Here is a 14,728-nt window from a genome sequence, read left to right as displayed (position 1 = left end):
ACGTCAAAATACAAAACTTCGCAGTCATACGACTCTGCAGTCTGCGTCTACTACGGTGCCGCAGCAACAGCAACAAACAACATAACGAATTGCCGTGGTTGCAGGTTGGTTGTCTGCGTGCTGTCGCCAATTTTTTTTTAAAGAGAAGTGCAATATTAAATTTTTTGCATTAATAAGGCGTTGTCACACGGAACAGCATTATTTTCTTCTGTTTGTCCTAACCAGCGGGGCTAGGTAAGGTACCTTTATTTACTTTATTTTATACTTGTGTGTTTATGAATTGACAATGAATTTTCTCAAAAATGGAAAGGGCAAAATTTCTTCTGAAGTTGTAATCAGGGAAGGATCCTTTGCAAATAAATGTGATTTTTTTGATAATTTGTATAATACTGAAAGCGCTATTTCTCGTTACAAATACATATAAATATTACATTTTATATAATAATGTACATAACTCTCTTAATCACATTTTTAGTATATGATAATTATACAAATTATGTATATACATAATTATTGGTTTAATATAAAGAAACTCACGCAAAATATTACATATGTAATAATGCATAATATATCTAGTTTTTTCTTTGCCGTTAAAGGTGGAAAAGCATCATGAATCATAAAGAATATTATGAAGAATACTTAATATTACCTATTTATATCATTTTTAAACCTCCTAGTATCTTTTACTTCTTTCTTATTATTCAACGTATTAATATTCAATTTACTTGCCTTTATTTGCATGATATTTATATTAATATCTAGAAAATATGTTTTAATTAAGCAATTTTAGAAAATTAATTGTAACTAGAGAAACACAGTTTAGGCCTCGTCAAGTGGAAGCAATAAATTTAAGTTGCGGTTCATGCGGTTATCAATTTTGCATTATTTGCTCACACGCGCCCTGCTTGATAATAGTCGGCTCGCTGTTCTTTCACACACCAGAGCTTCAAGTAATACACAAGCAATTCTATGGCATGCGTGTCTGTTGACAACAATTAACATAACAGAGCATTATAAATTTCAAACTGCAGCAAGAATAACGGGAATAACTTCAATTCATTTTTGCAGGACTTTATTAAATGAATTTAACAAAGATTTTGCCCCTTTTTGAGTACACACGAGTACTCAGTTCAAGAAAGCGCCGCGTTTTAAGAGTGTGCAGTGGAGGACACCGTGCAGTTAGTAAAATTGTTTGTTTGTTACGGCTCACAATCAGTGCGGCGGGAGTGATTACCTTTCAGAAATAGTCGTTTTCGCAGCTAATCTGCTGCCCTGTACGCCCTTCTTGTCACTTTCATTTTAAAAATTGGCTTTACCTTTTACAACTCCAAGCAAACATAAGGAAGAGAACTCAGCACAAATATATAGGACGCTTAACAGTTACTGCCCCCGCACACTAGAAATTCACTAATGTGATAACAAAGTCTGATATCACTTTTCCTCTAGCACGCGTACTCTAAGAGAATGAAATGTTTTTACTCTGTTCATACTTGATTCTCCCAAAATTTATTCACATTGATTATTCTGAAAAAAAATAGATAAAAAGTGAACATTAACTTTATATAAATTCTAGATAATAATTGTGGTAACGCTCAAATGGCAAAAATCTACAACAACTGACATTTTAGTGCAGAAGGGAAAATTTTGTAACAACGATTTTAGGCGTTACTCGAGTTTAGCGCCCGTGTAATAAAACTAAGTTGCTCCTTTTATGAACTATATAGAACTTATATAATACCAGAATGATGAGAAAATCAAAGTGGCTACTGCAAATAAGTTTGTTTGTCTTTATGTTGTTGAGTTTTATCTAAAAAGTCGCGTTTGGAGTTGAGTATCTTCATAAGAAATTATTATTCTTGTTAAGTACTTTAGCTTACATAATTTTTCCTTTCAAAATCACATAGCGCAATATTTCTCATTTATATGCAAGATCCGAGTGCAAAACTCATTAAATTATTTCCAGCGCTTCGCTCCACTGTAAAGTGCTCATTATAAATTTTACGACTTGGAGGAGCTTGGAGGAAGGAGCAAAATTAATCAGTCTCGCTGCAGAACAAAAAATATAATGCTCAATGTTGTTTTGTCGCTTTCACTAAATTTTGATCAAAAATGAATACTGATTTTCAGGTTAAAGTCAAGTTAAGGCGCCACAGACTCTGCAAGAGAGGCACCTGGCGGTCTCTTGGAAGAATAGCCTGGAAAGGAGGAGGAGCGAAAGCACCTTCTCTCGCGGCTGCCAGGTCCAATGACCCCAATAATAAGACCCTGAGCGCAGCGCAGAAGGCAGAGAGCCTGCGTGCAGAACGGTACTTTTTCTCTTCCCGACTCATCTCGGTTCGTAATCTGTCATCTGTCACACTGGAGTTGTTTTTAATTGCTGCTCGACACGGCAGGCTTGACAAAGGAGCTGCTACCATTGTCTGCAGGCCTTTCTCTGCCAAGTGTGTCTGGTGTGTGTGCGCGCGTGCTTTGTTCCGGCTCAAAATCAAAATGTAGTGAGTGCATCGGCAGGCAACAAAATGTCCTAATAATCAGCAGCAATTAGGTACGTGGGATCCCTTGCAGCCGCGCGCTGCATGAAAAGTCGTGAGCGAACCCCTTATTTGAATTCACGCTTTCGCGTAAACGCCGTTATGGGAGAATTAAATGGACAAAAGTACGCCAGGTGATGTGAATTGTGGGAAAAAGCAGGTGTTGCGGATATCATTCATGCAAGGGGTGCACTCCTCGCTTGCTCGAGCGGATGTTTGCTTTTTTTATTAACTTAAAGCGAGAGGGCAGATGTAAAATAATGTGTTTTGTCTGTATCGTTGCAGCCGCATTTTCGAAGATCCGCGAAAATGAGTCGGAGAGGGCAGCGCGGCGAGAATCTCGCGGAAGACTTGCTTGTACCTGAGGAGGAAGGAGCATTTCAGTCACTCAGTGCAACTAATGCGACGTTCAGCGATGAGGAATTTACTAGTCAACTTGGTAGTGACCAAATATTAGGAGATTTTAACGACTGGCAGGGATGCTACGCGGCTACCAACTTGGTGGTGCGACTTCCTGCTGCAGAAAACATTGAAATTTTGTGTGATCCGGGTCCATCGTCTTCAACAAGCGCGTTGGACAGTCACTTGCAGTACTTTCTCACCAGGGCGCCTTCTTTGGTTGATATGACCAGATTTGATCTGATATCTCCCAGAAATCCAATTTTCGACAGTTTCAACAAGAGCCCCAGCATCGCTTCAAATGAGGATACGCCAGGTCCGTCGTCGGCAAAAGACGGAAGTGCGCCCAGCAGAAACGTCTGCGACACAGACGAAAATATGGACTTTTCTATCAGAACAGACGTAACTTCTGTGATGGATGTGACAGACATGCAGACATCTTCAAGTGATGACGAAGATGTGGTCAGTCCTGATGTGATTCCCAGATTTGTTAGGCCGTCGATGAGGCGAATCAAGAGGATAAGGCTTCCGGCAACTGAAAACCTCAGTGTTGAACACTTGCCTCCGCCTCTGGATTTCGCCTCCAACAACGAAGAAGCGAATTCCACAATGACGACGGACGTTGATGAGTCATATTTAGACACAAGCTCTATAGGAGTTGATATTATGAGACGACTAGATTCCAGCATCGAAAGCAACTTGTCATCTGCGTCAACTGTTGAGTACGCTGAAGCAAGGTACTGAAATTTGTTTGCCTAGCTGTAACCTTTTTTAACTCTCACTCTAATTTATTGGCAGAGCACCAGAGTTACCTTCTAGGAATATTGTTAGCGAAGAGAGAAGAGATACGCACCCCAGCTATTTCTCCTCAGAGACGAGCTTTTACAATCCATCTGTAACGCCCAGTGCTCTAGGACAGTGGCCTTTCCAGTTTTGCTTTTCCCTTTCGTCGTTTGGATGTGTGATAGGACTCTACAGCCTCAGTCGGTTTGCTATTCTAAGTGCACAGTTTGGAGGTAAGTTTTTTTCTTATCAATAACTAATTTTCTATAAAATTCTTAATATTTTTTCAGGCTCATTTTTGGTCCAATTTTCTATCTTGTCAGTTTTCTTTGGCATTCCACTTTATTTGTTCCACGTTGCCTTGGGACACTATTTGGGATCAGGTGTGATCAATATGTGGAAAATCAGTCCTATTTTCCAGGTATGATAGTGTATTAAAAAATTAGCCATTGATTAATTTTATATAATTAATAGGGCGTCGGAATCGCTTTGCTTATTGGGCAAGCGTTCATAGGATTTTACGGAATTGCTGGTATTTCATGGCTGTTAGTATATCTGAGAGACTCATTTATCAGAGGTGGAGACTCCTACAGATGGGTATTCCCTTTAACACCATCCAACACCTTCGCTAAGAGAGGTATTTATATTATTAAAGCATTCAACAGCATTGTTATCGTGTTTTGCTTATTTTCAGACAGGGGGAAATTGGAAGAAACTGTGTCTGATTACTTTTAGTAAGTTAACAGTTTTGTTTGTAAATAGTTATTGCTGCAATGTTTAATTTCAGTGGTGTTGTGCTTAAGCGGTCTCAATTGTACGATAGATCTGTTGGCCACTTTAAATTTGTGCCTGTTTTCAACTTGGCAGTCGTCTGGGTCATAGTTTTTTTATCCTTGAGCAAGGGTAAGTTGTTATTTGAATATTATTTGGAGTTGCGAAAATGTATTTTGCTTCAGGCGTGAAAACCTACACGAAAGTTTTGACAGCATTAGTGCTCTTATCATTGAGTGGTCTCCTAGTGGTTTCGTCGGAAATATTTTATCTGTCTTCTAAATACGGAGAAAGCGTGATTGCCGAAACTACCTGGGATGACATATTTTACAATGGACAGGTACGGAACTTAAAAACGATGATAAATTTTGTTTTGACTTAAGTTAATCAGGTTTATCCTAAATTTTAACGTTGAAATACATTTCAGAGCTGGATAGCCGCTGCGTCCGAAACATTCTTAACTTGGGGATTGCTTGGAGCCGCCACAATGCAATCTGCATCTCATTGTCACCAAAGACACAAAATTCTGCGACAGACAGTTGTGACCATTGTGGCTGTTGTCTTGTGCCTTGCCCTGATAGCCTGCTTGGCAGACGCGTGCACACAAATTTTACTGGGCAATGGCTTTCAGTACTACCACACATCATCATTTGGTAAAAATTCGTAAACCTAGAGCTGCTGAGAGTTTCTAAACGTTCACTCCTATTGCAGAACTGATGAGCACTGCTCAGTTCATGAGAGCTGTCGATCAGCCAGTTATTGACCCCACCACCAAATACATGGCGCACAGCTCACTCATGGTGGGAAACAGGGTAATTGCCCCGATGAGCGCTTCCAAGAGCAGGAGCTTAAAAAGTGGATATCAAGCAATTAGACTGGTGACTGAACTTTTGCCCGCGACATTCGCAACGCTCGGAGTGAAACAGATGTCGCCATGCTGGGCGGTACTAACGTTTCTCACGCTCATTTTCTTTGGACTTCTGCAGCAGGTAAATCAATTTTCGATAGATATAGTACAACAATATTTTATTTGGCTCAAACTTGGCAATGACCTTGTTAAAAAGTCACTACCGCTTTGCGAACTGTAGCATACTGTACAAAATAGGGTGGAATTTTTTCGTGAGAAATTCTCACCGCTTTAGCCTTTGGCTGAACAATAGTGATTTTTGTAGTATGTTTATATGAATGAAAATGAGTCATTCTCTTTTTACAGTTGGCTGTGTGGCACTCAGTTATAAGCGGCATCATTTCCATCAGCTCCAAAAATTTGAAGCCGTGGCGAACGACAATTGCGTTTTTCACGTGCATATTTGCTTGTGTCCTTGGGCTGCCGTTGACAACAGAGGTAAATTAATACGCAGCCATGAATTGTTTTACAAAGCCGTAATTTTTTGACCGTGAACTCTAGCTTGGAATTTGGATTGTCTACTTCCTAGACACGGTCGTGGGTAACGGTTGGTGGATAGCGCTGCTGCATTGCCTGCTGCTGATAGCAGTAATCGTAGTTAGGGGCCATCCATACAATGGAGAAGTTCTGGCAAACGTTTTGCTTGGAGACGGCTGCAGAACCATCAATAAATTTTTGTCTCCAGTGCTGGCTTTCATTTGGAGCGTAGCACTCCCTGTTTATTTGCTGGTATGTTTTATGGTCAAGAAAAGAAATTCGGTGTATACTCATACCAAAGAGATATTTCAGGGCATGACGGTATTGCTGTTCTTCTCCAGTGAAAGTGTGAAGCTATACGACTGGAATATTGCCAAACAAAATCACTACTGGGAAGTGTGGGCGCGTGAGCTCGGATCGTGCCTTCAGTTGCTGCCAATATTGCTTGTACCTCTCGTTGCAATAGTGCAAACATGCCGGTACCTATCCAAAGGCCCTGATGATATTCTTGAGGTAATTTTAATTTAATTATTGTTGACAGCAAGTCGTAACATTTGCTTTCGCAGCGAGTCAAACTGCTTTACAGACCACCTCCAGAAAGGCCGCCTAATCATAACAGCACATTAGATAATTTTGTCGCCAACACCCCAGACACAAATGAGACACCTGAGGCCCCTTACGATCCACCCCCTAAATACACACCTCCTCCTTCATACTCCACTGCCACAGGAGCCAGGTAATCAAACTCTTTGAAGTAAGAAAATTTTATTTTATTTGTTTATTTATCACAGAATTGCGCACATGCTCCGACAAAGCTTCCGGCATAGCATGCGCCGAATTTCAGCCTCATCATTATTCCAAAGTCGAAATCAAAATGAGGAGGAGCCAAGACCTCCAGCGTACACTGCCTCCGTAGCAATAGAAATGCATCAGCCCACTGAAGACCAGTCTCTGCCGGAGAATATGCAAATCAGTGAGGCTAGCAGCGCAGCTCCTGTCTCTTTGTCGGCCAATTTTAGCGAGAGGTCCCGAACTCTTCCTGCTAGGAGCAAGCAGTTGACTGCGCCGGAAGTCGCGAAAATTCTTCGGGGAAGCTTCCGCAGAAGCCAACGCTATAGAAACAACACGTTGCAACAGTGGAACCTTAACAACGATAAAACTTTGAGACAGACTGAAGATGATTTTGATAATTTTAAGTGATCGCAGTTAATGCTTTAATGTGAATAATTCTAATGTCCATATAACTTAACGAAAAGTGAGAGCTTCAATAAATGTGCCTAAAAAGACACAAAAAATCTAATAACTTAATGTCAACGCAACCTCAAGTAATGTGAATGTTAATTGGAATTAAAACTAGGAGTTTCTCAGCTACAAACGATACAAAAGTCTTTCAGTATTTTCCTGTTCTATTTATGGAAAATTCAATTTTGGTTTGGAATGATTTTTAAATTTGGGGAACAGATAAGTCAAAATTGTTTCAATTTTAGTTGTTTAGTTGATTGAATAACCGGAAATAACCTTTCTATCATATATGAATCAGCCGATATTTAATATCTAAGAAAATTATGCTCTAATGACGATTATTCGTTGTATTTTTATTTTCCAAGAATTTTAAACTTTCGTAAGTTTTGAATTTAAGGAAGCTACCAAATCATGCAGTTTTTTCCGTTTTTTCGTATCAATCTTTAACGGAATAGCGCGATGGTCTGTGGTCTGGTCGTAATGTGAAATATGGATTTACTGACAGTGGTATAATAGAGCAAGAAAAATGAAAAAGTAGTTAGTTAGAACCCAGAAATTATAGGGGAGTAACAAGAGTCAGAATCCTCTCAATTATTACAATCGTATTATCCATCGTCCTTTTCGTGGAGGGTCTTGCAAGTATTTTACCGCGCTTTAGTTTCCCCCCTCCTGACTGATAATCCCCTCCGTCAGCCAGTGCGAAGTGCGACTTGAACCTCCTAGACGTAGCGAATGCGAACAATAATAAAGTACATACGGTTACGAAAATGTTCTGCTCTGTTTTGATTCAATGAATCCACCAATTTTACAACTTTTTCCACGAACACGATCAAGTGATTTTTTCCTTAAAATTGAATGAATTATTTGCTCTTTAAATTCAAAGCCATTTCTACTCATAAGATTGGGTATACTGACAGTATTTTCCATCATGTTGAGCCGGAAAAGGTGAGGTTGAACAAATAAAAACAAAACACGCAGTTTTCCATGACTCAAATTTTTGCTTAGAGATCCGCCTTTGATCATTAGTTTCTCACACCATGTGACTAACATGATTATTTTATTTCTTATTTTCAATACCTCATATATTATGCTTTGGATGCGCAAAGTTTGATTGTGTGCTCCATTTTAAAATGAATTTTAAAAATAAAAACCTTAAAATGTAATTAATAACTCGATAATATTTGTTTTTGATTCTTCACCTTTTGAGACACGTTTTATACTATAAATTTTGGAGTGAAGCATTTCTATTTTATTTTACAAAAACAACACTTACAAAACTTTTTAAACTTGTTTAGGCTAGCTGGACAGAAGTTAAAATATGCCATCGGAAGGCAGTGCTGTGTCCATCGATTTTGCTGATCTGCGTCAATTTCTCCCTCTAAGAAGACTTGATTGAAGAAGTTTACCTCTGAAAATTGAGCATTTCTGCTCCAAAAACTAACACAACACAGTGATGGATTAAGAAGATGAAAGGTCCTCATGGGATAATTTGGATTCTGGCCTTCATGGTCACATCCCTGATGACTTTATGTGATGGCTGTGGCAACGACACTGACGCACATCAAATCTTAAAAGTGGAATTTAATTCAGACATAGTCAAAGATGGTTTGAAATGAGATGTTGTTTTTTACACTCACTAATTTGTTAAATTAGAGTATATTGTGGCTTTTAAGAAATACTACAAAACCTCAGCCAGGAAAAATTTCATCACAGCAGCATTACGAGACTCCTCTTCAGAGTGGGAGATTCTACCTAGAAATAATCCAGCTAGTGACTTTCCCAGTGATTTTGATGTGTTGCAGGTAATTAAAATAATATTGGTTTGGCTTAGGTTTTAATTGATCTATGCACTGCTAGCTTAAGAGTGATCCTTCCAACCAAGAATCAATAAAGAACTTGGAGGGGCATCCAAATGTCAAGTCTGTCACACCACAGAGAACAGTAACAAGGACACTTCACTACATAAACAAAGACCCCAAAGAAGATGAGGCGGAGGAGGAAAATGTGGAAGACACTCCTCACTTTGTACGTGTTTCTAACTTATAATTGCCGATGGAAATTAAATTTCGAGATCAGGTGAGGTCCAATCAATTTTGGCAAGCAACGGGCAGATTGTCAAGCAGGAGACTTTTAAGGGCCGTCCCTCGACAAATAACATCAATACTTCAAGCTGAGGCATTGTGGAATCTTGGAATCACTGGTCAGTGATTAAATTTATTACTAAGTTTGATAAATTTTAAAATGAAATAAATATTTCAAGGCGCGGGGGTGAAAGTTGCTGTTTTTGACACTGGACTAGCAAAAGGACATCCACACTTCAGGAAGGTCAAAGAGAGGACAAATTGGACTCATGAAAAATCCTTTGACGATGGCCTTGGCCACGGAACCTTTGTGGCTGGTCTGATTGCGTCAAGTTCAGAATGCTTAGGCCTTGCGCCTGATGCAGAATTGCACATTTTTAGAGTCTTCACCAACAACCAAGTCCGTCATTGATTTTAAAAACAAGGTCTCTAATTCATACTTGCGTTTTGAAGGTCAGCTACACGTCATGGTTTCTTGACGCATTCAACTATGCAATCCTGAGGAAGGTAACTGTCCTGAATCTTAGCATTGGAGGGCCAGACTTCATGGACCAGCCGTTTGTTGACAAAGTGTGGGAGCTCACTGCTAACAAAATAATCATGGTTTCTGCCATTGGCAATGATGGTCCTCTTTATGGGTAAATTTTGTCAATTTTATGCGAGTGCACTTACAATGCTCTATATGCAGCACCTTGAACAACCCTGCCGACCAAATGGATGTCATCGGGGTTGGAGGAATAAACTTCGAAGATCAAATAGCGAAATTTTCGTCAAGAGGAATGACTACCTGGGAGCTCCCTGGTGGATATGGCAGACTGAAGCCTGATATTGTCACATACGGCTCTGCGGTCAGAGGTTCCGGGGTCAAAAAGGGATGCCGCGTCCTCTCAGGTTAGTGTTTTTCCTAGACTCCCTTTTCTGGTCCTCAGTTTAACCTAAAACGACAATTGCTGAGGCGTTTCCAGTTAAGAATGTTCAAATTTCTCCTTTTAAGATCAGGTGCTTGACTTTGGTTGGTTTTGATCACCATAAAACTCACTGAGTTAGCAAAATGAGGTAGGGGGCAGTGTCTTTGGAATAATGTTAATTTTACGGGCACAACCTAGTGAAAAAACTTATGCTGATTGTAGCAGCCAGCTTTCCCCCCACTATCACCTTGTGTTCAACTCGATCCCTCTGTGCTCTAGTGGAAAAATTTCCCAAAAATACGTTTGTAAACCTGCTGAAGGCCCTAATATTTGGATTAATCCTGAAATAGAGAGTGAACCTGTTTTAAAAACCTTGCCTATCCAAATCATGAACTCATGTCATCTTGTATAAAAAAATCGATATTTTCAGGTACAAGCGTCGCATCTCCCGTGGTTGCTGGTGCAGTTGCGCTTCTCTATAGTGGCGCGTTGGCCAGAGCGAGCTTAATAAACCCAGCGTCGATGAAGCAAGCGCTAATGGCTTCTGCCAGACGTTTGCCAGGCGTTAACATGTTCGAGCAGGGTCACGGCAAGCTTGACCTGTTGCAAGCCCACAATATTTTGCAGGCATACACGCCACAAGTTAGTTTAAGTCCGAGGTAAGGACCCCAAGAGTCATCAATCCTTGCTTAATAGTAGCTGATCCGTCCATAATTTCAGTTACATCGACCTGACCGAGTGTCAGTACATGTGGCCTTACTGCACTCAGCCTTTGTTTGCTGGCGGTATGCCGATTGCTGTTAACGTAACAGTGCTCAACGGTTTGGGAGTGTCGGGGCACTTTGTGGGCAAACCAAAGTGGCACCCTTACACCAAGCAACAAGGCCACCGACTGGATGTCGCAATACAATATTCACCGGTAATGAAAACTCTTGAAGACACCCAGCAACGTTGAAATTATTTTAACCATAGTTAAAATTATTCTGAGATCATTCACATAGTAGAATGAATCGCTATCGTATTTTTATATTATACTTGAGGCACTAATTATTGCGCTTGCCAAGTGATGATATGCGAGTGACCTCTTTAAATCTTGCTTAACCTCTAACTTGGTCAGTTCACCAATACATTTTTAAAACTTTCAAAGTATTCCAGTTATTTTTTCATGTGATTTTGCACGCTTCTTGTTGCCTTGATTTTCCATTGACAATAACCTGCACTTTAGGTGTTGTGGCCTTGGTCAGGCTACCTGGCGATTTGGCTGGCAGTCAACGCAAACAGCGCCAACTGGTCTGGTATCGTTCAGGGTCACATTTCTCTCACTGTCGAGTCGCCTCCTGAAGAAGGAAGCATCGAAGTGCGCCAGAGTTCTGTGCGATTAGCCGTGAAGGCTCGTATCGTGCCAACGCCACCCAAGCAGAAACGCATTCTTTGGGACCAGTATCACAACCTGCGATACCCACCAGGTTACTTCCCTCGGGACAATCTCAGGATGAAAACTGACCCACTTGATTGGAACGGAGACCACATTCATACAAATTTTAAGGTTTGTGTTTTAAGCCTTGTCCTTTCAACTGACCATTTTTTTCTCAGGACATGTATCAGCACGTCCGAAATGCCGGTTATTACGTTGACGTCATTGGAGCGCCATTGACTTGCTTTGATCAGTCTCAGTACAGTACTCTGCTAATTGTTGACTCGGAAGAAGAATTCTTCCCAGAGGAATTGGCCAAGCTTCGAAGCGACGTTGAAGCTGGCCTGTCGATTGTGATAATTGCCGATTGGTATAATACATCAGTCATGAAGAAAGTCAAATTTTATGATGAAAACACAAGGTACACAATGTTCTTGCTCTCTTGGACCGGTTTTTTTAGATTTTCCTTTCAGGCAATGGTGGCTTCCTGATACAGGGGGAGCAAATATTCCCGCGCTCAATGAGCTGCTTGCTTCATGGGGCATGGCTTTGAGCGACACGGTGCTGGAGGGAGATTTCAGTCTTGGAGGACATGACATGCACTACGCATCGGGCACAAGCCTGCTTCATTTCCCTGAGACGGGAACGGTCATTTACAAAGACCTCAAAGACCACGGTAATGATTCTTTGCTAATGCCATGATTTTGCTTTTAACTAATTTCTGGAGCAGGCTCTGAGATTGTCGGGTCTAAGGCAGAAGTTGTGAAAGATGCGCCCATCTTGGGGCTTTACCAAAGCACAAGCAACAAAAATAGTGGTCGAATTGTGGTTTACGGAGATTCAAACTGTCTTGACAACAGCCACTTGCAAAAAGGTACTTTGAAGACATTTCTCCCAACAAATGCCCATTTTAAAATATTCCACTGTTGCAGACTGTTTTTGGATGTTGGATGCGATATTGGAGTATACCTCTACTGGTCATTTAGCATCTGTTTTCAAATCGAACGCTGGTAAACCTTTAGTCAAACCAGCAGACTTTCCATTGCCACAACGAATGGATGGAAATCATTTGTACAGGTGACCTAACATTTTTTGCTCTTGCCCCATATACCACTTATTATTATTTCAAAATTTTCCTGTTATTATTGCATTCAGACTTTCAGATAATATAAATAACTTAGCCTGTAATGGCTAGTAAGGGTACTTAAAAGGAAATTCGAAATAAGTTTATTTTACTGTTTCGTCTAGGGCGTGTTTTTTTACTCTTCTCCGTGTTCTCAGATACTCAAAAGTGATAGAGTCACACATGGGTGGCGTGAGGACGAAACCTCTTCCACAGTGCCCGCATCTAGTTTGGGCACCACCCAATCCTCTTAATAAGTCTGCACCAACGTAAGGCATGCGTTATTTTTGAAAAAAATGTAAACTAATTCAAGTGGATTGCAGTAACCTCTACAAATCGCAGAAGCTGCTCTCCGTGCTTCCAAAGAGTCCATTGGAGCTCGACCTCAGAGCTCCTTTGCTTAACGGCGGCGGCCAGAAACATTCCTTTCAACCGCCAGCAGATTGGAATAATGCTGCTAACCCAATTGTTGATGTGCAAGACACTGAAATTAGTCCTTCCCCATTAGCTATTCTTTGTTCGTTAACTATTGTGTGTGCGGTTTGCTTCTGCTGCTTACGAAGGAGGAGTTTTATCACTCCCGTGACTGCATCGAGACGCAGCAGAAGGAAGCAGCAGCGATTAAGAAAACTGGTGATGGCACTTGGCAACACATCATCTGGAAAAGTACCTGCTGTGTAATGCAACTCTCTGTCCTATTTCTTGTAATAAATTATTGTCTTTTATACCAAAGTCTGCAGTTCCATTACAGCTCTGAACTTTACTGATAACGAGCTTACAATACAATCATGGTTGATAACATTTATATCAGATGACCTCCTCACAATATTATCCTGTAACTAGTTACAATTGGAATGATCCTTAGAACAAATTAGAATTAGAAAAGAGTCCTATAACATAATATAAAATATACAGATTATCCATTCATACAATACGCATCAGAGGGTATTTTTACATATAATATATCAGAACAGTTCTCATCATTCACACTGCTTTGAGATTCCTTATTCCAGTGAGTTCAGCATCAGCAGCTGCTTAAGGACTTTGGTTTGACTAGTCTCTCGAATTTCACCGGCCAAGAACATTTCGTCAACAACAGTATAGACCTGTTAAATACACATTTAATTGAAAACATGCTGACAATAAACTTTAAAAACTCATTACCTTGTAGAAATTGAACACCAAATCTAGCTCACACACATTATGGAAGTATTCGTTAAGCACTTCCACGAAGTTGTGAATAGCTTCAAGATAGCAGAGGTTGTTGTCATTTACGTCGACGCAAATGCAGAAGTAGAGGCCAGCGTATCGGCGATAGACGATCTTGAAGTTTCGAAACTGCAAACAAATACCGATAATGTTTAAACTAATTTACCTTTTAACTCTAATACAAACACTTTTGATTCATTTTTAAAAACATACAAAAGTTTAAAAAAAAAACAATAAATTTGTGTCTTACTCTAAGATATGATTTAACATTAGTTAAAGCTGGTGAAATGTTAGGGTAAAAAATTGGTAACATAGAATTCTAGCTTCTACAGACCTCGACGAAATTTGTGTGCTTTGCATCCCTCACAGTAACAACTGCATGCACTTCTTCGATCAATTTCTGTTTTTCATCGTCGTCGAAGTTCATGTACCATTTGGCCAGTCTGGTTTTCCCAGCACGGTTTTGGATGAGGATGAACCGGATCTAAAATTGATTTTTTGAGTTGTATTTATTTAAAAATTACAAAAATTTTACCATTTTAATGCCGAGAGCAACCCAGAAGGTAACGATTTTATTGAGGAAAACAAACTGACTGGAGTGACAGAATCAGGGGGTGTTTCCCGATGAAAATAATGGACTGTCGAGCTGCCGAAATTGATCAACAGTTTGGCAAACTTAAAGAAAATAAAACCAAACTGCATAATTTTTATTATCAAGCTAACTTGACAAACTAATTTATGAATTCAACTCAGACTAGCATATTATTTCAAAAATAATTAAAATGTAAAATATCAATCCATAATATTGTAAAATTAAGAATGTTGTGGTCCATCATTATTACCAGTAGGTTAACAGCATTGGTGTATACTGTAATCGCCGTGC

The 14,728-nt window shown here is 39.9% G+C and overlaps 3 protein-coding genes across 6 annotated transcripts; 2 read left to right on the top strand and 1 right to left on the bottom strand.

The window, feature by feature from the left end:
- Window positions 1-87: 87 nt before the first annotated feature.
- On the top strand, window positions 88-7,253 carry bdg (bedraggled). Of its 4 annotated transcripts, XM_065482389.1 has the most exons (18): window positions 88-104; window positions 178-234; window positions 2,128-2,334; window positions 2,394-2,545; window positions 2,817-3,667; window positions 3,729-3,946; window positions 4,004-4,134; window positions 4,188-4,350; window positions 4,408-4,447; window positions 4,501-4,616; window positions 4,670-4,824; window positions 4,912-5,137; window positions 5,196-5,473; window positions 5,698-5,829; window positions 5,893-6,120; window positions 6,181-6,381; window positions 6,435-6,604; window positions 6,660-7,253. In XM_065482389.1, the coding sequence occupies exons 5-18, from the start codon at window positions 2,841-2,843 to the stop codon at window positions 7,066-7,068; spliced, it is 3,294 nt and encodes a 1,097-aa protein (XP_065338461.1). In that variant the 5' UTR covers window positions 88-104; window positions 178-234; window positions 2,128-2,334; window positions 2,394-2,545; window positions 2,817-2,840; the 3' UTR covers window positions 7,069-7,253. The 4 variants fall into 4 exon arrangements, with proteins under 4 accessions (XP_065338461.1, XP_065338441.1, XP_065338469.1 ...); XM_065482369.1 differs by having other exon boundaries at window positions 94-234; XM_065482379.1 differs by lacking the exon at window positions 88-104 and having other exon boundaries at window positions 129-239.
- Window positions 7,254-7,848: 595 nt separating this feature from the next.
- S1P (membrane-bound transcription factor site-1 protease) lies at window positions 7,849-13,368 on the top strand. The gene is made up of 17 exons (XM_065482426.1): window positions 7,849-8,055; window positions 8,406-8,715; window positions 8,764-8,912; window positions 8,968-9,135; window positions 9,187-9,310; window positions 9,371-9,591; window positions 9,645-9,829; window positions 9,880-10,082; window positions 10,530-10,758; window positions 10,820-11,018; window positions 11,325-11,645; window positions 11,693-11,934; window positions 11,987-12,189; window positions 12,244-12,387; window positions 12,446-12,590; window positions 12,795-12,905; window positions 12,960-13,368. Exons 2-17 carry the CDS (start codon window positions 8,577-8,579, stop codon window positions 13,315-13,317), a joined length of 3,141 nt encoding a protein of 1,046 aa, XP_065338498.1. The 5' UTR covers window positions 7,849-8,055; window positions 8,406-8,576; the 3' UTR covers window positions 13,318-13,368.
- Window positions 13,369-13,376: 8 nt separating this feature from the next.
- On the bottom strand, window positions 13,377-14,513 carry AP-2sigma (adaptor protein complex 2, sigma subunit). The gene is made up of 4 exons (XM_065482709.1): window positions 14,381-14,513; window positions 14,180-14,329; window positions 13,801-13,974; window positions 13,377-13,742 (listed from the first exon to the last, which is right to left on the bottom strand). The coding sequence occupies exons 1-4, from the start codon at window positions 14,381-14,383 to the stop codon at window positions 13,641-13,643; spliced, it is 429 nt and encodes a 142-aa protein (XP_065338781.1). The 5' UTR covers window positions 14,384-14,513; the 3' UTR covers window positions 13,377-13,640.
- Between the last annotated feature and the right edge of the window lie 215 nt (window positions 14,514-14,728).

This window comes from Cloeon dipterum, chromosome 1, assembly GCF_949628265.1.
Source record: "Cloeon dipterum chromosome 1, ieCloDipt1.1, whole genome shotgun sequence".
Lineage (NCBI taxonomy): Eukaryota > Metazoa > Arthropoda > Insecta > Ephemeroptera > Baetidae > Cloeon > Cloeon dipterum.
The sequence above is the reverse complement of the archived record's forward strand: the minus strand, read 5'-3'. Positions and strand labels throughout refer to the sequence as shown.